We start from the raw sequence: 24,970 nt of genomic DNA on the forward strand, positions 1-24,970 counted from the left end.
TTTTTTTTTTTTTTTTTTTTTTTTTTTTTTTTGTTGTTCCTTGGCCGAGAGCAAAGGACGAAATACAACCAATTCTTCAATTGAAATGATTTCGTTTTACTTTAAACTAGAGAAATTCAAATTGTGGGGGAGTCATAACTGTTGTCACGTGGACTTGAACAGGTGGATCAAATACGTGAACTTTGTAAAACTCTTCTCATTTGAATGAATGAAATGTAGATATTAACCAATTCCTGGTCTGATATGTCTCTGCAGGTCACGAGGGCGGAACTAGAAGAATCTTAGACTCTATCGAACATGAAATTCGGTGAGATAAAATAATTATTGTCCGGGGGGACACTGGTCATTTTCAAGGACAGTACTTTGACCTTATTACAGCAAATTTGAAGAGCCTATTGACCTTATTCCTTTCCCCATTGGGAGTATTATATTTAGAGCCCTTAACCTAAAACCCCATCATCTTCCCACTCCCAATTCAGCCATTCATTATTATTAAAGCTGGAATTCATCGATGAAGGCCAAGCAGAGTAGCACCATTCCACACTCTCCACAATTGTGAACCCGTTTCCTCGTTTCTCAGCATCGGCCGTAAACTCACATGATCCCAGGTCCCAATTTTCTTCCTCTAGCTTTGGGTCCTTCATAGTGGAATTATGGCTCTCTAGTTTTTTCTCCTCATCGTCACAGTCCAATCGAGAAGTGGTGGTAGCCTGTTCTTCTTCTTCTTCTTCTTCTTGACTAGGCTTGGATGTTTCAGGTCCCTCAGGTATGGAATTAGGTTGGGAACCTTCTTCTTTTGGTATGGCCTTCTTCATGTTCTTCTTCTGTAAAATAGATGGTTTGATGCTGCTTGGTTGTTGACCTCGGCGGCTGGTGGTTCGCTTTGGAATGCCAGAATTCTTTTTAGGGGAGCTGTAGAGTTTCTTACTTAAATGAGAATTCCAGTAGTTTTTTATTTCGTTATCTGTTCGTCCGGGTAAATGTCCAGCAATTAGTGACCACCTACACCAAATCATCCACAATTTATTGCATGAGCAGAAGGAAAAAAAAAAATAGAATTTTATTTTTATTTTCATTATTATTCTGTTCTGATTCTGAAAGAAAAAAAAAGTATGGATTTTGGTAGCAGTTTTTTGGTTTTAAATAATTTGAAAAAGAAGTCAGGATTTGGTACAGGGAACAAAAAAATAGGAAAATTCCTTATATTTAAGAAGTATGGTTTTATTGATAAATTAAAGGGTTTAATAATTTTTACATTAAATTTTAGTTCGTGTTAATCAAACCTGTCCTCTTTTATATCTCTTATTGCAGGATGATTAATCTTAGATTAAATTTTTCGATAATAACGCTCATAAATAGAACATTAATTAGAATTCCACAAGCCATAGTATTTATAAAATAAAGTAGAAATTCTTATTTTTAAAGTCATAAAATTACCTTTCTCCAACTATAATTGTGACTAAATTTAGATGTATTGGCTTAATCTTCCTATCTCTATTTATTGCATTAAGAGAACAAAAATTGAGAACGAATTTTTATGTAAAGGGATTAAAATAAAGTGAAAAAAATAAATAAATATGAAAAATAGTATTTTAATTAAAAAAAAAACAAATTAGTTATTTTTAGCATGCAATAGTAATTCATAATTATTTCTCGAGCTATTATCGAAACTCCTTCCAAAAAAGGACAGTAGGTAAGAAAGCGATTGACTCTACAACATTACACCAAACAAAGATATACTATCACATTCAATACTTATCTAAAATTATCATATTTTCTTGAGATAACAAATAAAAAATTTTATTCTTACCTCAAATTTTAACATATAGGAAAAAAATATAATAATAAATTTCGCTTCTCAAATATAAAAGCTAAGTGTATAATGACCAATTTGAAGATTTATTGAAAAAAATATAACGAAAAATTTTAAATTTAAAAAAATATATATATACTAAAAAAATAATACTTAAATGATGACCAAAAGAAAATGAATAACATAACAAATGAAGTAAAATAAATAAGTTTATGAGCTCTAGACGATTTATTAAGCTAACTAATTAATTGAAGAGGCCCAGTACTCTATAATTAGCTGGCATCCATGAATGAGCTAACCACTAAATGACCACACGTGTGGAAAGTTGAAATATTACCAAAAATACCAATAATAATTACTAAAAGAGAAAATTCTCCCTCCGACAAAAATAAAAATAAAAATAAATAATAGCATATTTGATTGTTTTAAAGAGGAGGATGATGAGACACGCAATTCGAAAGGGCATGAAAGTGATGCCTCCTTTCTAGCTTTAGGCCCGTGAGCCCAACACAAAAAGGAAATCTTTATGGCATTACATGGAAAATGTGTTACACGTGGTCGTGTCCTTTTTTTGAAAAAAAAAAAAAATAATAATTTTATTATCTTTCTTTATAATGTCACGCCATTTAATATGAAAGCGTGAAAAGACTAAAAGACGACACTCATTAATTTACAACCAAAATTAAATAAATTTAGTTTATGAATTTAAAAGGTTATTGAATTTAATATAGATATTTATAAAATTTTATTGTTTTATAAACATATATCTTAATTTTAAATTAAATTAGTTATTTTAAATTTTTTAAATTTATTAAACTTAAAACTATAAGTTTATAATTAAATAAACCCAAAAGTTAAAACTTAAAAATCTCATTTTAATGTGAATGTTTAAATTTGATTAATATATTTTAAACTTTTAATAAGTTTTTTTTTTTTTTTTTTGAACTCTAATAATAATAATAATAATTTTCATTTAATAATTTTTTTAAAATGTTAACAATACTAATAATACACACTAATTTAAGATTTATGAAGAAAAAAAATAGGAATCAAGAGACAATTAGAATAAACAAGCAAGAGAATCAAATTTATATTTTAACCGAATAAAAAAAAACAAAAAACAAAAAACAACCAATTTTTTAGAGAGAGAAAATAAATTAATTATGAGTGGTGGTATCAATTTTAATTTTAACTTTCAAGTTCATCAAATTGCCTCAATTTCATGAGTTACAAAACATGAGTACAATTAAAGTTAAATTTAAATTAGGAAAAAAAAACAACATTAAAATTAGATTTTTAATTAAAACTTATGAATTAAAAAAAATTATTTCATAGTTTAGTAATGAATTTGTCAAATTTAATTTTATGCAAAAACTAATGAATTTATGAAGAGCATTATAACTCAAAGAACTATGCAATTCTAATAAACATTGGTATGTTACCATGAGTGACCTTCATATTGGAGTAAAAAAAGACAAAAACAAAAACAAAACCTTATTTCTAACATCTTTTATCACCCTTAAATGATAGTTTGCTATTTTTCTTTTTTGTCCTTTTCAATTACTTTTTCTTAACTTACTTTGGGATCTCTTCCAGAGTTTCTCTGCTTTTCGTTCTTTTTAGCGTAAATTCATTTTCAAGTTCAACTGTTTCAAAACAAATTTCATGTTATTATCCAAAGACGAATTTCTTTAAAGTTCATAAACATGTCCTATGAGAAGTTATTAATGAATACACTATAAAATTTTAAAAAATGTGCAAAACAAATTTATCGTTTTCTGTCCATAACTTGACTAAATTCTTTAATACTATATGTATGAGTCATGCATCGAGATTCTGTCTATAATAGACATAATAATATTTTGCAAAATCGTAAATATAATAAAAACAAGTTAAAATGTGCCTAAAAACTGATTATGATGATTAAAAAAGAGAGAGAACGATGTGGACAAGAACAACAAATTAGAAGTCAGTTAGTGAAGCTTCAAATGAGAATCTCAAAAAGAAGGGAAAAAAGGAGAAAAAAAATTTAAAGAAAAGGATCGAATGTGCCAAAAGAATGATTATCCTCAAGAAAGTACCGACTTAGACCAGAACAATGAAGTTGTCAGTTGTAAAGCTCAAAATGAAAATCAGAAGTGGAAAAAATAATAGTACAAAAAAATAGAATAAAGAAAATGAAATTAAAAGTTCAAATGTGCCAAAAAAAAAAGGTATGATGATCAAGAAGAGAACGATTAGACAAGAACAACAAAGCAAAATGTCAGTTGTTTGGAGTTTCAAATGGTGATTACCTCATACAAATGCCGTTTATTTGAAATTTTATACTCCAATTAAAACCTAAGCGATTATTTCATCAATAATTATAATCGGGCAGTGAAACTGTTTTGAAAAGAATGGCAATGAGATGCGCAAGAAATTCCATGCTTAATTAAGAGAGAGAAAATAATGTGAGAGCAAAAAGAGAGAGGAGAGAGAGAGAGACGAACCGGTTGCCCAAAGTTGTGTGCAACTTGAGAATAGTTTCGTCTTCTTGAGGAGTGATGTTCCCTCTCTTCAAATCCGTTCTCAAGTAATTAATCCATCTCAACCTACAACTCTTTCCACACCTCAACAGCCCTAAATTTTCACGCGCATATACTCGGATCAGTTCATATTCTCACATAGAACTAGAAGAAGCAATTTCAGATTAATTCATAATCTCAGATAGAACAAGAAGAAACAGTTTCAGATCAATAAATTCAGTCTCAGATAGAACGAGAAGCAGTTTCAGATCAATTAATTCACAGTCTCAGATAGAACAACCAGAGGAATTGCACAAAAAATCAAAATCAATCTCACCGGCATTCTTCGGCAACGATTTCCATGAACCTTCTCCGTTCGCTTCGATATACTTCTTCAGTTTATCATCTTCCTCCGCCGTCCAACGGCCTCTTCTCAGCCCTTCCTTCGCACAGCACGGCGTTTTCCCCATCCTCTTAAACTAAACAACACTGCCTCAAATAAGATCGACAAAACTTTCTCACAACGCCTTACAGAGTCTCTTCATCTTCCTCCACAAGCCACATCAATGGAAGATCTCTCTCTCTCTCACTTTGAAATAGTGGAAATGCTCGTGAATGGAAGAGGCAGCAGTACGACTAAGCTTTAGCAATGAAAATGGCTAAGCTATGAGTCTATGAACCTATTCGTTTATATAAAGCAATTTTAATTGGCAGTGCCATTGAAGTTTAGAGACCCTAAAAATTCTCGAGGACAAATTTGCCCTTATAGTCTAATTTAATTCAGTCTTCTTTAATTCTTTTTTTTTTCTTTTTTCTTTTTATTTTTTAGCCAATAATTATTAAGTCTAATATCTATTTTAATCAATTTAAATGGACCAAAAAGCTTTGAATTTCCATTATTTTTTATTTTTATTACGGAAGTCCACCCGTTAGATTGGATTGACCAAATCAGACCAACTTGACATTTCGGATTGGTTGAGTTGGATTGTTTGATTTTTTTTATTATTATTTAAAAAATACTATTTATCCACGATACATGTTACATTAATGACTTAAAACTCAAATATCAAACATTTACGAGTCACTATGCATTACTAATCTCGGTTACAAATGTTAAATATTTTTAATTTTTATAATAATTAAGATTAGCTTATAACCTTTTTTTCATCGGCCACCCAACAAAAAAAATGTCAACTAGCAAACTACCTGGTATTTTCGATTTTTAAAAAATTCAATCCAATCTAACCAGACAAAAATTAAACTAAATCTGACATTTATGATTTGGATTTAGTAATATCATTTTAATTTAATAAATAATTCTATGTTTAATTTTTTTTTAAAAAAAATTAAGGGTATTGTATTAAAGATATTTTTGAGATAAAATACAAAATTAAATGTTTTTTTTTTAATCTAACCTATTTTCGCAAGTAGGATAGGCCTTCTACCTCCACGTGGCATTGATCTGTTAGCCTTTCGCCCGTTACGGAAAATTCCCCACTGTTGTCTCCTGTAGGAGTCTGGGGTGTGTTTCAATCCCAATGTGGCTGATCATCCTCTCGAACCAACTACTGATCATCGCCTTGGTAAGCTATTGCTTCACCAACTAGCTAATCAGATGTGAACCCTTTTCGGACGGATTCCTACTTTTGCTCCTCAGTATACGGGGTATTAGCAGTCGTTTCCAGCTGTTGTTCCCTCATCCCTCTCTTTCCTTTTTTCGCCCCCATGTCGATGTTAATCTAACCTATTTTCGCAAGTAGAATAGACACATAAGAAATTAGAAAATTAGAGCTAAGTGCTAAATTATATATATATAATTTTGTTTTGGATCCGTCAACTTTATACTAAAATTCAAAATCATTCCTAAATTTGGATTCTTTCAAATATTATTTGCAAGACCTTATCTTAAAAATTATAATTTCATTTATTATTAAATATTGTGTCACGTTAATTTTTTCATTTTAGGCTACATCAATTTATACATAATTGTTGATTTTTAGAAAATCATAATTAATTATCATTCAATAAATCAGTAAAAAAAAAAAAAAAAAACACATCAATAATAAATATAATTCTTATGCATAATTTAAAAAAATGCAATATGTAGAATGTGGTCCTAATTCTAATATATATATTCTAATTTAATTTTGTCCTATTTCCATTCTAAGCCTTAATCGTTCGTGAAGAATTCCCTATAGAATTGTGGAGCCTAATTTATGGCGTGCAATTTTGGAGGTGCCACGTCATCCCTAGGTTGCTCATTAATAATGGACCCTATATTTTCTCTTACATTTCCCACGTGTCAATATTATTTTTTTTTGCTTCAAATCATAAATTCTTAGCTGACCCTTAGATATTAGCTTTTCCATCAATATTATAAGAAAAGTTAATCTCAAAACATAAATTAGAATGCCAAATTTTTTAATTTTTAATTTTCATTTGTCTATCGAGTATTAAAATATTTAAAATTAAATAAATTAAATTTTATATCTAATAGTAGCTTTAAATTCATAAATTTTAAAAATACATTAAATAAGTCCAAAGTTTTATTAAACAAAAAAGCCTTTTCATAATTTAGAAACCAAATAAATATTAGAGATATTAAAAAAAAAAATTAAAGTTTAGAAGCTAAATAAATAAAATAAAATTTAACTAAACAGTAATTACAATCTTCATTTTCTATATAGCTTTTAAAAATAAAATTAAATACATCATATTTTCACGTCAACTACCACCGTGCCAATATCCATCCTCTATTCAACGAGAAGAAATTAAGAGTCAAAAAATACTTTTTGAAACAAATTTCGAGGTTTAAGATCAAATTTATCAAAATTTAGAGACACAACTAAAACGTACCGAATATTTTGTATAATTTAATCAAATTGAAGAAAGGAAGGGAGTTAAAAGTGTGTTTTCCTTTGACCCGAAAATAACAATAACTGGAATTTGAGGCGTCGTAAATCAAACCGACGACTAGGGCACGGAGATTTAAACCTATAACTTGTTAAGAAAAAGTTAAAAAAGGTAGAGATGCATTATAACCCAAAATAATATAATCACAAATAACAACAGAAGATTACATGTAAAGAAGGAAAAAACCGCTCAGGCATTAAAAGAAATGAAGTCGTCATCTATATTTATATAACTTAGGCTATTCTTTCAACAAAGAGAAGCCTTCAAGCAGTGAGATCTCGGCACAACAATGGCGTCATGGCCACTACCTGAAGTCTCCCAACAATGGAAGTAACTCAACTGGATTTGTAAATTACAAAATTTACAGAGCAGTCGTTGGAGTGGGTGAGTGAAGCTTTAACCCAATTCCATGGTGCTATACAAGTTCTTCCTTTAAGTAATTTCAGCCATTGAAATCTTACCTCAAATCGATAACGTCAAACTTCGCATTCGGATTCATTAAAACATGAGAGCAGTGCTCATAGAGTGGACTCCCATCTTCAGGCTCTTCGTGGGGATGAAATCCACGCTGTTGGCAGTTGCGGATGACCGACACGCCACCTGGATCGGACAAATGAAATATTCCATATGGGCTGCACAATGATACAAATACAAGTCAGAGAATTGAGAACGGTGAATGTTGAATGAATGGAGGAGAAAGAACACCTTGACGCATCAGTCGGAGCCATGACGATTGCAATCGCTTCTGGTAGCATAATCTGAAGAAGCGAAAATCTCCTTAAAAGAGGCCAAAGAAACTAGAACAGGAAGAACAAATAATGCAAACAGGCAAAACCACAAAGCTTTTCCGTTGATTGTAATGGTTAATGTCTTCACAAGTTGGAACTTCTATTTCATGATGCAAACTTTCTACATTACCAAAATGACCAAACCTGTTCTTTGATTGGACACTCAAAAAAAAAAAAAAAAAAAGAAAGAAAGAGAAGAGATTGTTCTGAATAACAAAAATGGGTAGAATTGTCATCTTACCTGGTACGAGTAATGCGTGTGCAAATCCACAGATGACATGAAACAGGTTTGTGATGGATGTGTCTGAGAATCAAACAAGAATCAGGGACAAGAAATACGACCAAATCGAAACGTTAAAAACCGAAAATTTCTATATTCTCAAGAACAAAAATTCCAGTTTTATTTAGAGCATTTATCTCAAGACATTTCTACAGAGCAAGTCAACTTAAGTAACACAATGCAAGGACGGTTGTTCAGGATAGTAAGAAGTAAGTGGACTGCTCAATCCAAATAAAATCCGATAAGCTAGTGTATGATAACAATTTTAATACAAACTGATGTCTCCCTGTTTACATATTCCTTGAAGTTCTGCACATAAAATACAAATACAAAATACAAATCACATGACGGACTACTGAAAGGGTGAATTATAAAATACAAATCACACAATATAATCAGATGAGTATCCTACTGATTCCTATGAGAGGAGCAAAACCAGCGTCCGTTAGACCTCAAGCCCATCACAACTATTCTACGAGGATAAGATTGTGAAGAAGACTAGAAAGGGTGAGAAAAGTCAGTATTTCGGGTGGTTTTGAGCTGTTATGGGTGGTTATAGACAGTTATCTTGTAGGTATCTCCGTTGATTTACGTTTATCTCTAGGGTAGTTATGTTTGTCTATACGTGGTTGTTCGTCCTGTTCTATCCGTATTCATATTGAGACTATGGAGAAAATATGATGAACAGTAAATACAAAGGCAGATTACTTACGAAGCACCAATAGAAGTCAGATAATCATCACAATTTTTCTAAGTTTGTGTTCCCAAATTCTGTAATCATAAACTATCTATTGCATAGAGAGCCAGAAAGCTTACATGGATCCAACCAAGGGGAAAAAGTGATAATCTGTCTTGAACCTCGAATATTTCCTCTTCATTCAACGTCTGGCACTGAACATTACAAAAAATGATTTCTAAGTTTTGATTAAAGGCAACAGTCGTAACTAGCTGAAGCTAAATCAAGTAATCCTCAAGTCAGTTATTACCATATACGAATCAATAGCATAGGGATGTACATAAAGTAACAAAAGATGAACAATATAAAACAATTAAAGCTCAAACATATGCACAACCTAATCAACAGTCAAATGAAAACCAGAATTCAAAAGTAGTGAAAATCAATGGCATGGAAGGAATGGCTAATTTAAACTTGAAACAGATGAAAAGTAATTATATTCTTACGGAATCTGATGTTGATTCTTGCTTTGGGATTATGAGCGTAGATATGTAAAAAACCCTGTTTTTCTGCAAACATATGATGAAGTATGAGAGCAATATAAGAAAATCTTTACAAAAAAAAAAACGAACATTAAACCGTTACATTGCTCCTTACCAGAGAGCCAGCTAGAACACCACAAGTCTCCAGATTCTTATTTGTATTTTCTCGAGCCAATCTCAAGAAATCATCCAGCATTTTTACTGGCTGCGGGAATGAGTAAAAGTAACCAATATCATATTGCAAGGTATACATGTTTGCAGCATAGATATGACAAAAGGAATTACTACATAGCAAAAGAAACTAGTGAACAATTAATTGCCTTTTGAAGTTATATAACGAAAATGAAAAGGAAAAGGCCTACAATGTGTAAACGTTGGAACGACTCAGACTCATCCAACGATTGTTTTGCCACTCCAGGCCTTGGATCCGCAACTTTAGATGGGGGAATTGTCGCATATTCCTGCTGAACCTTTGCAAGAACAGGAGGAGGAGAAGGTTGTTTAACCAATGGGAAAGGATCCTCCCTTACTTCTGTAATCAATGGAGTAATAGAAATGTCTGCAGGATGAGGCCATCTACCATCATCTAGTGAGAGCACTGATTCCATCATCGACATGACACCTCCTGGACCACTATCTTTATGCGCCACTAGATCACATTGTTCAATTTGATTCAGTCTGAAAGAATTCGAACGTTCCACATGAATATTTCAAGAAAAGATGATCAAAGTAAAAGTAAAGCAACAATACCAAGATATTAATATCATTACGTGTTTGTCATCAGGAAAGTAAACATTAAAAACACAGAAGACGAAAATTTTAAAATTTGCAGATAGTTATACAAGTTATACACGCCTCTAACCTTGAATCTAAAGGAGTAAAGTCCTGATTTCTTGGATAGTGAATCTGTACACAACAATAGGATTAACCAGTTATGGATATCACAATTGGCAGAAACAAGAGAAAACAACAAAATTAAAAAGAATGTGCAAAAAACTCACCTTATCTGTACTTGGCCCCTTCCATTGGCCCTGAAAACCACTAGGTCCCAAAATAGAGTGTCTAGACAGAGTTTCGGGTTTAGGAAGTGGTACATTAAGAGACCTGCAAATTCCCAGCACCAATTATAAGATCATTCATGCATGTTTATTAGAACAGGTTACTAGATATACACCCAGAATTGAATTTTTATGGCCTCCATCGGAGAAGAAGACACAAACATTCAAGATATGACAATATATTATTTATAGCACTTGTGCTGAAGACATTGTCCTATTCAAACATGACACCAGTTGCAGAAGAACTTTGACATCATCAACTATAACGGCCCAGGCCCACCACCAGCAGATATTATTCTCTTTGGGTTTTCCCTTCTGGGCTTCCGCGTCTGCTAGGAAGAGGTTTCCACACCCTTATAAAGAATGTTTCGTTCCCCTCTCCAACCAATGTGGGATCTCACAATCCACCCCCCTTCAAGGCCCAGCATCCTCGCTAGCACTCATTTCCCTCTCCAATCGATGTGCGATCTCACATCAACATACTTTCTTTTTTTTTTTTTTTTATCAACTAGGTTAAGAGTCAAGTTGTAGCCATTGAAGTTTCTGACTTCAACTCTAACTAGCTACATAAACTACAAAATGACCTTTTGGCTCACACTAAAACATAAATATTGGAATGAATTAACTCCATACATCATCAGAGGAGTGTGTACTAATATGCTGTTAATGGATTCATATAAACAGGTACGAAATAAATGGGCAAAAAATTATACTCACAGATTTGATAACCTATTCTCAATCCTTGAGTAACTTGATTGAGAAACTTGACCTCGGCCATCATGATACCTCCATGAAGATTGTGGCTGTGAATTGGCATGCTAAGAATCAAGAGGAGAGGGGAGGATGTGATACTAGAGTTAAATCACAAGCAATATAACAATAATCACATGTCCATGGGAAAATTTGTAAGTAATAAAAGAACAGAAACTGTAAACAACAAGAATTAAATAAAAAACCTAAATAATTGGTGGAATTTCCATGAACGATTGATACACTTACAAGAATAGAAAGCATCATTAAAAAAATTTGAGTTGGTACCTGCTTTTGATCCAAGACCAATGAATAGTTTCCATTTGCATAGGGCTGTATCATAGAAGACGGACGCAGACTGTTTGAAACTCCTCCCTGCTCATCGGATGGAGGAAGACGAGGCCGTCCAGACACTTTCTCCAGTTCATTTACTCGGCGATCAAATTCAGGTTTCAAGGACTCAAGTTCATCTACTACACTCAGCAGTTTCTAGTAGGACAACATGAAACAATATTACACAACATTCATACACCGTTCTTGAAAAAAGGAGCGAGATGTGGCGTTTTAACTCACCTTTTTATAAAAAATCTTCTCCTTTGGGAAAAAAGCCTGGTAATCACGATGCCGTGGTATGGTTTCGGAAACCAAGCTGAGAAAACAAGAACAAGTTGAGAAGCGTGTTCCCTACACAAAGAATCGGCATCTCCAGGCAATGGAAAACACAAGTATCAACCATATCCTTACCTTGAAAACCTAAGAAGTATAATGAACAAATCCACAACATTATTCTCCTCCCGATAAATATCAGCCTGCCATTTTAAGGAAAACAACTCAATAACATCAAAATACAATGAGAGGCAAGTAGAAATGGATCCATGACAATTAGTGCGCAATTATAATACTTAAACCACCGATAAAGAAAACTGCATTGAAGATCACTTCAACATCCAAATATAGAGAAAGAAACGAAAATTAGCAGAACTTCTAATTAATAATCAACTATTAACAATTCAGCATCAATAATCAATTAGAACAATTACGAATAACAGTTCCGAAAAGATCACCTGTTTTAAGAGATTATCGGCGATCCGAAAGTAATTCCGGAGAGGAATTCGATTATCAACCGCAACTTTTCGTGCCTCCCTATCGATGTTGATTTTCATTTTCAATTGAAGGCAAAAGCTAGCAATCAATCTGAAGAACTCCCCGTAGAAACTCCTTTATGAACGGTGAATCTAAACCAGATTATTTGGGGCTGAAGAATTGAAGTTGAAGCTGTCACTCAAATACAAACATGATGAGGTTGCAGCCTGCAGGAGAGGGCGCGCGGGCTTTGGCCGTGAAATTTTCGAGAGGCGAATTCACAAACGCGACTCGCCACCGTGCTCGTTTTTGACTTCTCACGCCACACGCGATTCCTTGATGCAACCAGGACCCGTCCTTCGTTATAAACGATCTGTCGTACCAATTTTCGACATGTAGTTTTGTGCGAGAATATCTTTCCCTCCGCTGTAGACCTTTTTAGTCATTTTCTTTCTACTTCGGCCATGAGATACTGTTTACTTACTTCCCTTAAAAAAAATAATAATAATAATAATAAAAATAAATATTTATTTTGGTTTAAAATCTCTCTCTATACTTTCAAATTTATAAAAATGAAAAGTCAAATATTATTTAAAAATAAAATTAAAAAATTATTAATTATAAAGTTAAACATTTTTAAAAGTCTGAAAATTTTAAAATTGTTTCTAATTATATAAAAATCACATTTAGTTCAATAATAATTAAAGATAAACCGTATTTTATATATATACATATACACATAATTGGCCATATAAATAAATAATTTTTTTAAGGAAATAGATCGAGATATTGCTTACTTATCAAAAGTTTAAATCTCGAACTTAAACCCATTAATAGATCATCTTTAAACAGATCATATAAACGTAAATTTTCTAACGTTAAATTACAAATTTAAACTTTTTAAAACTATTAATCAATTTAAAAATTAAAATCATGAAATATCTCAAATTCGATTTCGACGATACAAATAATTGCAACAAATTTCATAAAAAAATTAAAAAAAAAAAAAAAATCAATGCTTCCAAAGATGTTCTCCTCTAAGATGTCACGTAGCCTTTTAATAATCTATTCTACCTGCGTTACCATAAAACTCAAAGTCAATTTTTACTGGAAGAAAAAATAATAAATAAAGTTTTATCATTAGAAAATAAACAATTAAGCTTTAAATCGGTATTTTTTTCCTTACAGTATTGCCCTTCTCATATGTGCATACCGGCCTCCTTGGTGGAACCCGTGGCTTTGGAGTCCTCTGGTAATTATAAAAATAAAAATAAAAATAAAAAAGTTTTATTAATATAAAAATAAAATATTCTTACCTTTAATATTATATTTTTAAAATATTTGTTAAATTTTAAACGTAATATTAACATCTTTACTTTAAAAAAATAAAAATAAAAATAAAAATCAGAAACTTCATAACATAATTTATGAATATTTATAAAATGTGAAACTAATCGACAGTATTTGAGTATTAATAGTTTAAAGGCATAAATAAAACATTAACTATTTTAATCCAATTTTTCTTTTAAGTTATTTTGAGATTTTTTTTTTTTCCAATTTTAAGGTATTATCAAAAAATTTAAAATTTTATAGATATATTTAAAAAAAAATGTGAAGTTACAAAAAAAAAAATATTATTTTTAATTTAGCCTAAATTCACAAAAAAAAAAAAAAACACTAATAATAATAATAAATAATTATGGAAGACATATGATCACCTGAAGTTTAGGCTGGAGCTTTTCTACGGCCACACTGTTACAGAGCCCTGCTCCTTGCTGCTTACAACACCACACACAAACAATTCAAATTTTCCTTTTCTTCAATCGATTCTCAACTCGAGTAACTAGCTAAAGAGGACAATTCAACCTAAAACTAGCTCTTATACTTTCGAGCTTCCATCTTTTCTTTCTTTATTGGGCTTAAACTGGTCTTTTCATTTTTTTTATTAGGGTCAGATGGAGCACAAGACAAAAAATATTTGATATTCGAGAACTCGTAGATGATGAAAGATATCAAATGCCGACGAACTTGACAACACAATGTCAAGAGACTCGTGGTCATGACGAGTAAACGAGAGAAAGAGAGAGAGAGATCAAGACAAGTGACTAGTTTTGGCTGCGAAAAGAGAAAAATCGTTGAACTAGAAAATTGGTTTTTTAACCCGCAAACTGAATCGAATCATCTAGTTCTAAAAAATCTAACTCAATCCGATCATAAAAAAGTGTGGGATGAAAAGGGTACCTTGCATAATGCCCAATCAGCAGAGTCAAAGAAGGCTCGTTCATGGTCCTATACAAACCCCAAATTATGTAAGCAAATGGAGTCACAAAGCCCCAAAGGCTAACCACTCATTTATTATTATTACCTTTGAAATCAATGGCTTCTTCTTTGGGGCAAGTCCTCCATATCTGTTCCCACTTCCTGCCGTTGCTTCCTGTATTTAATTTACTTTTTACCATATAAACCTCAATAATATTTACATTAAATCCTAAAAATTACTCGTAAATTTTGAGACAAATTTCAATTATACCCCTAGATAGCTTAACTCGAAAAACCTTCGTAAAAAATTAAAAGGTAAACATGACATCATTTACCATATTTATTACTCCAACAACAAAGCTTTTAAGCAAAAATATATTTACGGCTAACTTCAACTCAAAGAAACTTACTCACTTGAGAGGGAAGCAAGTAACTTTTTTCCGCTTTTTTTTTATCTGTTTTTTAAGTCAAGATTGTTTTTTTTATTAAAAATAAAGATACAAAATCGTAATATTTTAAGAAGGAATAATACATTATAATTATGTCAACCAACCATTCCATTCATAACGTTGAGGATGATTGGGACTAAGTCCTATACATTGGTTAATTTAGTGGAAGATCATAAGTTTATAAATGAGGAATATTATCTCATCGGTATTCATTAAAGCTTATGGTCAAAGTGGACAATATTATATCTTATAAATATATGTGATTCCAAAAATTATAAGTTTTCAGTTTTCAATTTTTATTACCACGTGACACTGTAAATATTAAAATAGATTGAATAATTTTTTCATCAAAATAAACTACGGAATAGTTATGGGGCCCACTAACTATAGCCGCGCAAAATTCATTGGCGGTCACGTATTTGGCATTTTTTTTCTCTTTCTTTTTCACAAAAAAACAAAATATATATATATATATATATATATATATATATGTATATGTATATGTATATGTATATATATGTATGTATATATGTATGTATGTTTTTATCGCCATCATTAATATTTTACTAAAATTAATAAAAGTATTAAACACTAAATTATATAGCGGTTAAATATTAAATTAGGTTAGGTTTAAATTTTACTTTTCATTTTTAAAAATTAAAAAATTTGTTAAATACAATATTTAAAAAAAATTAAATTTTTATATTTGTCGTCAATAAATTCATAAAATTTTAATTTTCTAAATAAATTAATAAAAGATGAAAAATAAATTGAATTGAATGTACCTGGTTTTGACGGAAGGGGAAGGAGTTTTCTTCTCCGTCTCTTTGATGATCCGCCATATTTGATTTCCTGTAAGAAAAAAGAAACGAAATCAAGAACGCCGCCATAGTTAACCAAACGGATGAAGAAATTCACCGATTCATAAACAAAAACTGAACTCGACTCGACTCGACTCGGCCGAGTCATCTTAGGGCAACGACTCGCTCTGAAATCGAACTTTATTTGATCGATGAATCGATTTCGTTCGAGTTCGGCCATGGCGAAAAGGAAGAACGAATTCTAGAGAGAGGAGTTCGTACCTTGAGAGAGAGAGAGAGAGAGAGAGCGGAAGCGGCGAGGGAGAGATGAAATGAAATGAAGAAATGGATAGATGTGGAAAGGGGAGAAAAATAACGGGCGGTTGAGTAAAGAGGATATCTCACACGAATTTGTAAAAGGATCGTTTTGAGGTTATATACTTTTTCAGTTTTTTAAAAATATTTACGCAATATTTGAAATTAAAAAAATGTCGGTGACATTAGTCAATTTTTTAATAAATAAATAAATAATATATATATTTACAATTATCTAAAAAGAAGCAGAGCTTTTTCGGGTTTTTTTTCATGTTGTCAAAGAGTTGAACAATGGTTTTTTCGAGAAACAAGTGGACTATTTCTTTGCAAAATTGTGCTCAATTTCATATGTGCGATTGCCCGCGCCACACGATTCTTTCGCCATTTCGATATTGATTGTGAAATTGCGTTGTGCGTCTATCATTTTTTCTAGAAGTTTAATTTATCATTGAGAATGAAAAAAATTGATTCGTCTCTTGGAGCTCAGATTCTTGTTCCACAAGCGGTGCAACTCTACGGTGTGGTGTCATTGAGATAAGAGATGTCGTCGGACAGTTCCTTTATGAGAACCCCCGAAATGGCTATAAAGTGTAGTTTTTATATGAATATGAATGAAATGATATCAACAAAGTACATTTTACTTTTTGGACAAAGATAAAGCATACGAAAGAATTTTAAAAAGTAATTCAAGACAATTAGTAATTGAAGTGACTAAAATGAATATAACTCAACGATAATATATTTTTTTTAATCCAACACAAAATATTTGCCTCGGAAAAAAACAGATAAAAGACTTCAAATGTAATTTTTCGGTTATTGGAAATAAATAAAAATAAATACAAGTTAGACAAAGCCAAATTAGAAGTATATGGTTTTATTTATTTATTTATATATATATATATTTTTTTTATTTCTACATTTTTTTATATCTAAAATGGTTAAAATAACAAGTTTATATATAATTTCTAAAAATATATTTGAAATAGGAGAATAAATTTATAATTTAAAAAGTAAGTTTAAATGATTATAGAAATTAAAAATAAATATCAAATTCCCTATTGTTTTGACGGATCCAACTTCGAGAAATAAAAATGCCGTTTGAAATTCGTGGTCAATAAATAAACACGTGTTATTTTGAAAGTTAGGCGGATCCAACTTCGAGAAAAAGCATATATATATATATATATATATATATACAACCAACCGAATGCAACAATTCCGAGAGAAAAAATTAGAGTCGGTAACTTTTTAATTTTTATTATTTATATTCCACATTAATTTTAGGTTTTGTATGTTCTGTGGATCTCATTTTAAATTTTGTGTGTATATATATATATATTTAAAGTTATAAAAAAATAATTTAAATGCATTATATAATTTATTTGGTTAAAATTGTTTTAATAATTTAGTTTAATAAAAATAAAATATCTGACAATAATTAATGGTGTAAAATTAAGCAGTGAAATCTTACCTAGAACACATATATTTGATTTCAAACATTCTATTTTTGTTAAAAATGTTTGAAATTTTGTACTAAATACTAATTTTATAATATAGCACTTCTTAACATTGAACACGATTATCATTCCAAATTTCTTCACAATCAATCATCCCCCCATTCTTCTTCAACCTAATTGATTTTATCCACGATCAATTCTATAATTTAGCTTTACGTAATTAGGGCAAAACACCATCAACATTTCGACATTGTTCATACTCGATCAGAATTTAATATTCTTTAAATCAGCGTGAAGAGAAATCAAATGATTTAGATCTCCAATATGGAGTTTATGCTTACCAGTCGGAATTCTTCGAGTTCCAAACCGATCGACTCGGCTGAGATGATCGCAAACACGGATTCCGATTCGAACTCGCTGCAGAGATCCGGCCATCAGATGAACCTTTTCGAATCCGATCAAGTGCTTTTCCGGCGACCAGATCTCATTTGAAGCCGAGGCGAATACAAGAATGGTGTGAGATCCATCGGCGGTTCCGGTGTTCTTGACGTCGATTTGAAGGCCGAGATCGGAGATGGCGGCGCAATCGATGTGTAAGACTTTGATTGCGTCGAAAGAGGAGGTGGAATTGGGAGAGAAATTCGAGAGAGGAATTGAGATTCTTGTTGGGGCTTCGGCTATGGAATGGGAGAATTTTGAGTAGCTTAAACCGAACCCGAATGGGAAGACGACTGGGCCCTTGTAGAACCGGTAGGTTCGACCCGGATAGCCGGTTGATGGGTCGGGTCTTAGGCCCATATTTGTCATTGGGACCTTCGCCAGGTAGCTCTGTGGGTACCAAGTCATTGGCAATTTTCCTCCTGAAGAATTCCACGAGATCGTTAATATAGAAGCTACAAATTTTAAAAGGGTGAATTTAATAGCTATTTGATTCTTAGAATTTATAAAATTTTAGAAAATATTTTTGTTAGACGAATACGACTCTCTACAATGGTGTGTGTTATCCACTTTGAGCATAAGCTCTCATAACTTTGATTTGGGCTTCTCCCCAATTGAGTTAGTATTCCTCACTTATAAACCAATGATCATTCCCTAAATTAGTTGATGTGAGACTTTTATAATCCAACAATGTGGACTTTCATCGTCCAGGAGGAACCCATGATCATTCCCTAAATTAGCGGATGTGGGACTTTCATCGTCTAGGAGGAACCCATGATCATTTCTTAAATTAGTAGAAGTGGGACTTTCACCATCCATTCGAGAAGGCTCGACTCTTTTTTCTTTTGGAGTCATTTGTTCGACATTTGAGGATTTACTAATCTATTGGCATGACTAAGTTTTAAGGCATGACTCTGATACCATGTTAGACGAATAATATTGTCCACTTTGAGCATAAGCTCTTCTGACTTAGCTATGCTCTTCTGACTTAGCTATGGACTTAGTTGTATTCTTTGATTTTAAATTCATGGGATTAGTCCAACCATTTTTATTAATTTAGTCTAAATCAAAATTTAAAAAAAATTAAAAGGAGGAAATGGATGAGTACCGGGATTAGTGGCCCCAAACAACACATCGGCAATGGCTGCGCCACCGGCTTGACCGGGATACCCAACCCAAAGAATGGCACTGATTTTGGCATCATTTTTCGCAAACGAAACATCAATGGGTCCACCCGACATCAAAACCACCACGGTCGGCCCTCTACAAGCCCTCGCAACTCTCGAAACCAATTCCTGTTGATGCCCAGGCAAAAGCAGCCCATTTCTATCTCTAAACTCCGCTTCAATGGACTGGTCTAAACCCACCACCAGCACCGCCGCATCTGCCCCACGCGCAGCCTCCTCCGCCGCAGTGATCAGCTGATCCCCACCACACCCCACGTCCGTGCAACCTTTCTGATGGATGGTCTTAACATATTTCGAGATTCCTTGTAGCGGCGAAGTGTATTCACATGCCACTCCCGCGTAATTCCCGATCATTGTGACGGTGGCATCGGAGTTTGGGCCAATCACTGCCACTGTGCGGTGGCGCGTGGGGGAGAGTGGTAGAGATGCCGCTCGGTTTTTGAGAAGGACTATGCCTTGTCTTGCAGCTTCGAGGGCTAGCTGTTTGTGGGCCGGCGTGCAGACGTCTTTCGGGCCCAAGTTGCCGTAGGTTTGAGCCGTGGGCTCGCCGTCGAACATCCCGAGCCTCATTTGGACGGAAAGTAAGTTGGCTAAGGCGTTGTTGAGATCAGCTTCTTTTAGGAGTCCTTTTCCCACCGCTGTTGCTGTGTGCACCGCCAAGAATGGTCCACAGTCCAAGTCCAAGCCTGCAAATCATTTCTACAATTAGGGTCTTCTATTAAATATATATATATTATAATTTTTTTTTGAACCAATCGAAATTTTTTTGGGTTGGTGGCCGGAACAGAGTTCACAGTCTAATCCAACCCAAACCCTCTATTTTTGGATATGTGTCGAGTTAGCCCAACCCAAACCCTCCACTAATGTTGAATTGAGTCAATTTCAAAAGAAAAAGTACTTACCGGCTTTGATCGTGGAAGCAGCAGCTTCTTCTGGGGTGCGAGTAAAATGTTGGCTATCGTACAAAACTCCAACCGAATCGCAATCGGATACGATATACCTATTTCACGTGACCATCCGTCAATAAAAAGACCTAATATAAGTCAGTAATCAAGTGTGACGATGTGCATAGCAATACCATGGCTACCCACCCATCAAGCCCCCAAGCGCCCCGGATGGTGTTTTTGAGTAAATCACGGTCAGCACAAGTTGGCTTCCCGTTGACCTGATTATAAGAGCACATCACACTCGCCACTTTTCCCTCCACCACACAAGCTTTGAAAGGCACATTATAAGTGTCCTCTAAATCCTGTTTACTCACCTGCCCAACATACAAAAAGCCCATTAAGATTTGGATGAAGAAATGGGCTTCGGCCCATTAAGGCCTTCCGTTTCACTATATGGGCTTTCAAAAGCCCAATATCATACCTTAGCGTTGAAATGGTACCGGTCAACGCCATTCCAATTGTCAAGATCATAGGCAGTATAATGCTTACAACAAGCAGCCACCTTAAGCCTCTTCCCTCCAGCATTGCCCTGCAGCCCTCGGACATAGTTGGCCGCGTATTTCCCGGCCAAGATTGGATCCTCGCCCGGAGTTTCTTGGCCCCGCCCCCACCGTGGGTCTCGGAATATGTTCACGTTCGGGCTCCAATACGTTAAACCTGCCATTCCTCCATTATACATCGCTCTCGCTTCGTCCGAAACCACCTGTACGTGTAATTCAACTAGTTTCTATATTTACCTAAACTTAACAGACATACTATCTTTAACACCTCTCGTAAAAAATAATAGAATATAAAGCTTAATCGACAAAATTTTGTTAGGAATCACGACTCTCTACAATTGTATGATATTCTCCACTTTGAGCATAAGTTCTCATGACTTGAGTTTCCCCAAAATGTCTCGTATCAATGGAAATAGTATTGAATAATCCTCAACAATCCTCATCTCGAACAAAGTACACTATAAGCCTCCCTTTAATCGATGCTCGACTCCTTTTTTTGGAGCCCTCGAACAAAGTACGCAATTTGTTACTACACCTCCGAGGCTCACAATTCTTTGTTCGATATTTGAGAATTCTATTAACATTGTTAAGTTTAGGACATGACTCTGATACCATATTAAGAATCGCAACTCTCCACAATAGTATGATATTGTCTACTTTAAGCATAAGTTTTCATGACTTTGCTTTGGGCTTCCTCAAAAAGCCTCGTAACAATGTAGATAGTATTCTTCACTTATAAACTCATGATTTTCCACTAAATTAACCAACTTCGTACTCACTCCCAATAATCTTCAACAAATTTTTGGGTATCCAAAAAATAATTATATTTATAAAAATCTATTTAATATTTATGTCTACATTTTAAAAGTAACATTGAGATTAAAAATTCACGTGTAAGAAATGGAAATACAGTAAAATTTAACTTTTAACCACTGTAATTTTCCTCACACGTGGGACACGCAAGCTCTGTCAATTCTGAATTTGATAGCAAGACAGTGTCCGATAAATCAATATTATTTATTAAATTTAAATAATATATTTGACAGAGGAATTTTATTAGTATTAAATTCTCAAAATTGGCACTAAAATAAAATCTAAAAATTAATACTATTTTTATTTACTATTTCAATCGTCTCATGGCTAAAATGGTAATTTAATGTGAAACGTGTTTTAAATATTTATTTAATTTTTAAAAAACTATTGTATTATATTTACAATATTAGTTTAAATAGTCCACTGAAAATATTTGTAAATCTCATAAAAACTATTTAATAACATCATCTCATAAAAATTATTTAATTATGGAATTCGTAATATGAAAAATAATTTATTATTATTTTTCATATGCTTTGATAATATTTTTTATTTTTTATTTTTTAAAATTGTGCTTTATAATCAATTTCTATCTATAAAAAATATTCAAATTTTTAAGAAAAAAATAAAATTCGTTATGACTTAAATGAAGTTTATAATTTCTTTTATATAATAAAGTAATTCCAAAACGAATAATATGAGAGTGACTGTGAAGGGATAGAGAGGAGAGAATTCTGACCCGTCCGATCTCGTGCCAAAGCGTGTGATTGAAAGAAGCAACGGTGGTGATGACTTGAGGAAAGCTAGTGGCCCCAGGGAAGGGCCCACCAAACTTAGTACCGGGGCCCACATTGGAGACTCCATGAAGAGCTTCGGACCACCACTCATAGCCTCTAATTCCCAGCCGCGGCACCGCGACGGCGTTGTTAACCAAAAGCCTTATTTTTTCCTCCGCCGTTAATCTTCCGATCAAATCCTTCACTCTCTCTTCTATCCCCAACGACGCCTTACAAAACCCCATATTTCTTGTCTCCACATTCCTCCCGTCGCATGCAAACGCCGCCTTCCCCTCCGCCGTCCCCGCCGCCGCCGCTATCACCACCACCACCCAGATCGCCACTGACTTTCTAAAACCACAATCCATAATAATAATATCCTTTGGAGCGAGTGGGCTTAATCACGTGAGTGAAAACCCCAGTGGGTTTTTATAGGAAAAAGTATAGTTGCTCGCGATTGGGTTCATGAAGAAATGGTAATTTTCCTTTTTCCTCTTTTATTTTATTTTTTTATTTTTGGCAAAAATGTTTTAATCCTAAAATTTTCGACCAAAAAAATCATTTATTGAAATATTTTGTTAGACGATTGAAAGTGGGAATGTTCGTGAGTTTATACTCAACTAATACTCTTTCCATTGTTATGAGATTATTTGGTAAAACATAAAAGCATAGTTATGAGAGTTTATATTCAAAGTGGACAATATGATTAATTATTTCGAACCCAAATGGTTAATTATTGTAACTTTTTGGAAAAAGAATTTTTTTAAAAATAATAAAGGGAAAAATAACTTTTCCTTTTCTCTTTTTTAGGATAAATTTTCTTTCTTTCGTATATTATTTTATGCCAAAGGAAAAAGAATCTCAATTTTTCTCATTGCACTTTGAAAATTCATAAATGTGAGCTCTACTAATTCCCTATAATATCTTAAAATATTTTGTAATAAAGTTTTTTTTTTAATTACTTTGTTTTAAAAATATATATATTCTCAATCTTAAATTTTTAATATCCTTCAATTTCTTTAAAAAGTTTGAAAAAAAATACATTTATTATTTAAAAATATTAAAAAAAATTAAAATAGCATTAACACAATTTACTTTAAAAAAAAAAGTTAAAAAAGAAAATCTTACCATTGGTCGACACCTCATAAATTATCTACAAATATTTTAATGTTATTTTGAAAAATATATTTTTTTTTCTAAAAAAAATGCTTAAAGATATTAGTGACATTTTTTAAAATTAAAAGAATATTTTTGTAATAAAGCATTAACGGTTCCATTCAAAGCTAACTATAAAGATATTTTTAAATTTAAAGGTATTTTTTCTTTTTGTGACTTTTTAAAGTTTAAGAATAGTTTTTTAATTTTTTTAATTTTAGAGTATTATTGGAATTTTCCTCAAATATTTTTGAGATAATTAGTAAAATTGAAGAATATTATAATATTTTTAGCCCGTTAAATCCAAACAATTGAAATTAAAAATAAAAAAAAATAATAATTAAAATTGAGGGCGACCAATGAATGAAGTGGGAGGGCAGAGGCATTCGGGTTTGAACCGGTAAAAAAGCCGAAGATATTTGTTAAAGCCTTCTCGTGATGATCTGATTCCAACTGACTCAACTTCTGAAACACTGTATACTTCGAAAAACAAGCCTAGTGAAATATAATTATTTTTTAAAAATTAATTTTCACTCTAAATTTTATTTCTAAATTTATTTAACAATATTTTAGAGCAATGACTTATTAGTAATTTAAATTTACAATTGTTTTAGAGTTTAAGGATGAAATTTAAACAAATATTTATATTTATCCTTCAATTTTGATGAAATAAAAAATTTAGAATTATAATAAATTTATGGTCAAATTTGATTTTTCGTAAAATTGTTCAATATTTAAACGGTACACCGTGAATGATTTTATATGATATAAACTAAATAAATTAAATGATTGATATAAATTTTAGTTTCAATATAATTAAATGATGGGTTGTTCTAAAATCATTTATTTTTAATAAAAATCAAAATAAATTACATTTTGCCTATATATATGTTTGTAATTTCTATGATTCAAAATTGATTTTAAAAAATTGTGTTCTTCCTAATTTTTGGACTGAAGTTCAGCATGCATGTATTAGAAATGGCACCATTTACCGTGTGAACGAACTATGTATGATGCTTTAAAGGGTCAATGCAAAATTGAGTAACCATTAAGATTATAATTGATGTCTTATTCACTTATCTACGTTCTGTCTCGTCTAGATTTTAGATTTTAGGCAAACAGCTAAATTTTAAAAGTATTTAATAAATTATAAATTTAAAAAAATAAATTTAATAATTAAAAATTAAACCTTTTATTTTAGATAATTTTTTAAAAAAATTAAAAATGGATAATTTAATAATTTAACAATAAATTTAAGAATGGATATTTTAAAAATAATAATAATTAAGATTTAGAAGATTTTAACAAATTAAATGGCTTTTGCTAAAACCATGAAATATGCTAAAATTCGTAGATGAAAATAATTATAATAATTAAAATAGTTTCAAAGACTCTATTTAACAATTTTTCTTTCTACTGAAACAATGCAGGAATGGTCGTTCTCGCCCGGAATGAATGAATTAAGGA

General features: G+C 32.2%; 5 protein-coding genes across 7 annotated transcripts in view; 1 reads left to right on the forward strand and 4 right to left on the reverse strand.

Annotated features, from left to right (window-relative positions):
* LOC111499139 overlaps positions 1-477 on the forward strand; it is a 5,499-nt gene extending 5,022 nt beyond the window's left edge. The window contains exon 7 of the mRNA XM_023150630.1: positions 256-477. The gene's annotated coding sequence lies outside the window, so the exon portion shown is untranslated. The remainder of the gene's footprint in view (positions 1-255) is intronic.
* LOC111499144 (transcription repressor MYB6-like) lies at positions 288-4,993 on the reverse strand. Its single transcript, XM_023150640.1, has 3 exons — positions 4,655-4,993; positions 4,303-4,432; positions 288-1,002 (listed from the first exon to the last, which is right to left on the reverse strand). The coding sequence occupies exons 1-3, from the start codon at positions 4,785-4,787 to the stop codon at positions 441-443; spliced, it is 825 nt and encodes a 274-aa protein (XP_023006408.1). The 5' UTR covers positions 4,788-4,993; the 3' UTR covers positions 288-440.
* A 2,433-nt stretch (positions 4,994-7,426) lies between these two features.
* LOC111499142 (AMSH-like ubiquitin thioesterase 3) lies at positions 7,427-12,751 on the reverse strand. 3 transcript variants are annotated; one of them, XM_023150638.1, is made up of 14 exons: positions 12,389-12,751; positions 12,069-12,133; positions 11,898-11,973; positions 11,613-11,813; positions 11,292-11,377; positions 10,518-10,620; positions 10,379-10,422; positions 9,879-10,194; positions 9,632-9,721; positions 9,481-9,543; positions 9,115-9,189; positions 8,260-8,322; positions 7,936-7,988; positions 7,427-7,862 (listed from the first exon to the last, which is right to left on the reverse strand). In XM_023150638.1, exons 1-14 carry the CDS (start codon positions 12,485-12,487, stop codon positions 7,688-7,690), a joined length of 1,509 nt encoding a protein of 502 aa, XP_023006406.1. In that variant the 5' UTR covers positions 12,488-12,751; the 3' UTR covers positions 7,427-7,687. The 3 variants fall into 3 exon arrangements, with proteins under 3 accessions (XP_023006406.1, XP_023006405.1, XP_023006407.1); XM_023150637.1 differs by having other exon boundaries at positions 11,292-11,392; positions 12,389-12,749; XM_023150639.1 differs by lacking the exons at positions 7,427-7,862; positions 7,936-7,988; positions 8,260-8,322 and adding an exon at positions 8,352-9,015 and having other exon boundaries at positions 9,054-9,189; positions 11,292-11,392.
* A 719-nt stretch (positions 12,752-13,470) lies between these two features.
* On the reverse strand, positions 13,471-16,319 carry LOC111499146. The gene is made up of 7 exons (XM_023150642.1): positions 16,198-16,319; positions 15,901-15,967; positions 14,773-14,841; positions 14,649-14,696; positions 14,126-14,182; positions 13,594-13,656; positions 13,471-13,481 (listed from the first exon to the last, which is right to left on the reverse strand). The coding sequence occupies exons 2-7, from the start codon at positions 15,955-15,957 to the stop codon at positions 13,473-13,475; spliced, it is 303 nt and encodes a 100-aa protein (XP_023006410.1). The 5' UTR covers positions 15,958-15,967; positions 16,198-16,319; the 3' UTR covers positions 13,471-13,472.
* A 1,503-nt stretch (positions 16,320-17,822) lies between these two features.
* LOC111499141 (beta-D-xylosidase 1-like) lies at positions 17,823-22,719 on the reverse strand. Its single transcript, XM_023150636.1, has 6 exons — positions 22,312-22,719; positions 20,681-20,962; positions 20,404-20,573; positions 20,215-20,312; positions 19,234-19,998; positions 17,823-18,547 (listed from the first exon to the last, which is right to left on the reverse strand). Exons 1-6 carry the CDS (start codon positions 22,714-22,716, stop codon positions 17,952-17,954), a joined length of 2,316 nt encoding a protein of 771 aa, XP_023006404.1. The 5' UTR covers positions 22,717-22,719; the 3' UTR covers positions 17,823-17,951.
* Positions 22,720-24,970: the final 2,251 nt, after the last annotated feature.

This window comes from Cucurbita maxima, unplaced genomic scaffold (genome assembly GCF_002738345.1).
Source record: "Cucurbita maxima cultivar Rimu unplaced genomic scaffold, Cmax_1.0 Cma_Scf00026, whole genome shotgun sequence".
NCBI classification, from domain to species: domain Eukaryota; kingdom Viridiplantae; phylum Streptophyta; class Magnoliopsida; order Cucurbitales; family Cucurbitaceae; genus Cucurbita; species Cucurbita maxima.

What these genes read in the sequence shown, in the direction of transcription:
- LOC111499144 (XM_023150640.1), bottom strand. Translation starts at nt 4,787, where the DNA reads ATGGGGAAAACGCCGTGCTGTGCGAAGGAAGGGCTGAGAAGAGGCCGT. An exon ending in ATCGTTGCCGAAGAATGCCG is followed by an intron (nt 4,433 to 4,654) that starts GTGAGATTGATT and finishes GTGAAAATTTAG; the next exon opens with GGCTGTTGAGGTGTGGAAAG. An exon ending in CACACAACTTTGGGCAACCG is followed by an intron (nt 1,003 to 4,302) that starts GTTCGTCTCTCT and finishes GATTTGGTGTAG; the next exon opens with GTGGTCACTAATTGCTGGAC.
- LOC111499142 (XM_023150637.1), bottom strand. Translation starts at nt 12,487, where the DNA reads ATGAAAATCAACATCGATAGGGAGGCACGAAAAGTTGCGGTTGATAAT. An exon ending in GTGTTCTAGCTGGCTCTCTG is followed by an intron (nt 9,544 to 9,631) that starts GTAAGGAGCAAT and finishes ATATGTTTGCAG; the next exon opens with AAAAACAGGGTTTTTTACAT. An exon ending in ACACGCATTACTCGTACCAG is followed by an intron (nt 7,989 to 8,259) that starts GTAAGATGACAA and finishes TCGCTTCTTCAG; the next exon opens with ATTATGCTACCAGAAGCGAT.
- LOC111499146 (XM_023150642.1), bottom strand. Translation starts at nt 15,957, where the DNA reads ATGGCGGATCATCAAAGAGACGGAGAAGAAAACTCCTTCCCCTTCCGT. An exon ending in TCCCCTTCCGTCAAAACCAG is followed by an intron (nt 14,842 to 15,900) that starts GTACATTCAATT and finishes AATTAAATACAG; the next exon opens with GAAGCAACGGCAGGAAGTGG. An exon ending in AGCTCCAGCCTAAACTTCAG is followed by an intron (nt 13,657 to 14,125) that starts GTGATCATATGT and finishes TATAATTACCAG; the next exon opens with AGGACTCCAAAGCCACGGGT.
- LOC111499141 (XM_023150636.1), bottom strand. Translation starts at nt 22,716, where the DNA reads ATGGATTGTGGTTTTAGAAAGTCAGTGGCGATCTGGGTGGTGGTGGTG. An exon ending in GGTACCATTTCAACGCTAAG is followed by an intron (nt 20,574 to 20,680) that starts GTATGATATTGG and finishes TATGTTGGGCAG; the next exon opens with GTGAGTAAACAGGATTTAGA. An exon ending in GGCGCTTGGGGGCTTGATGG is followed by an intron (nt 20,313 to 20,403) that starts GTGGGTAGCCAT and finishes CACGTGAAATAG; the next exon opens with GTATATCGTATCCGATTGCG.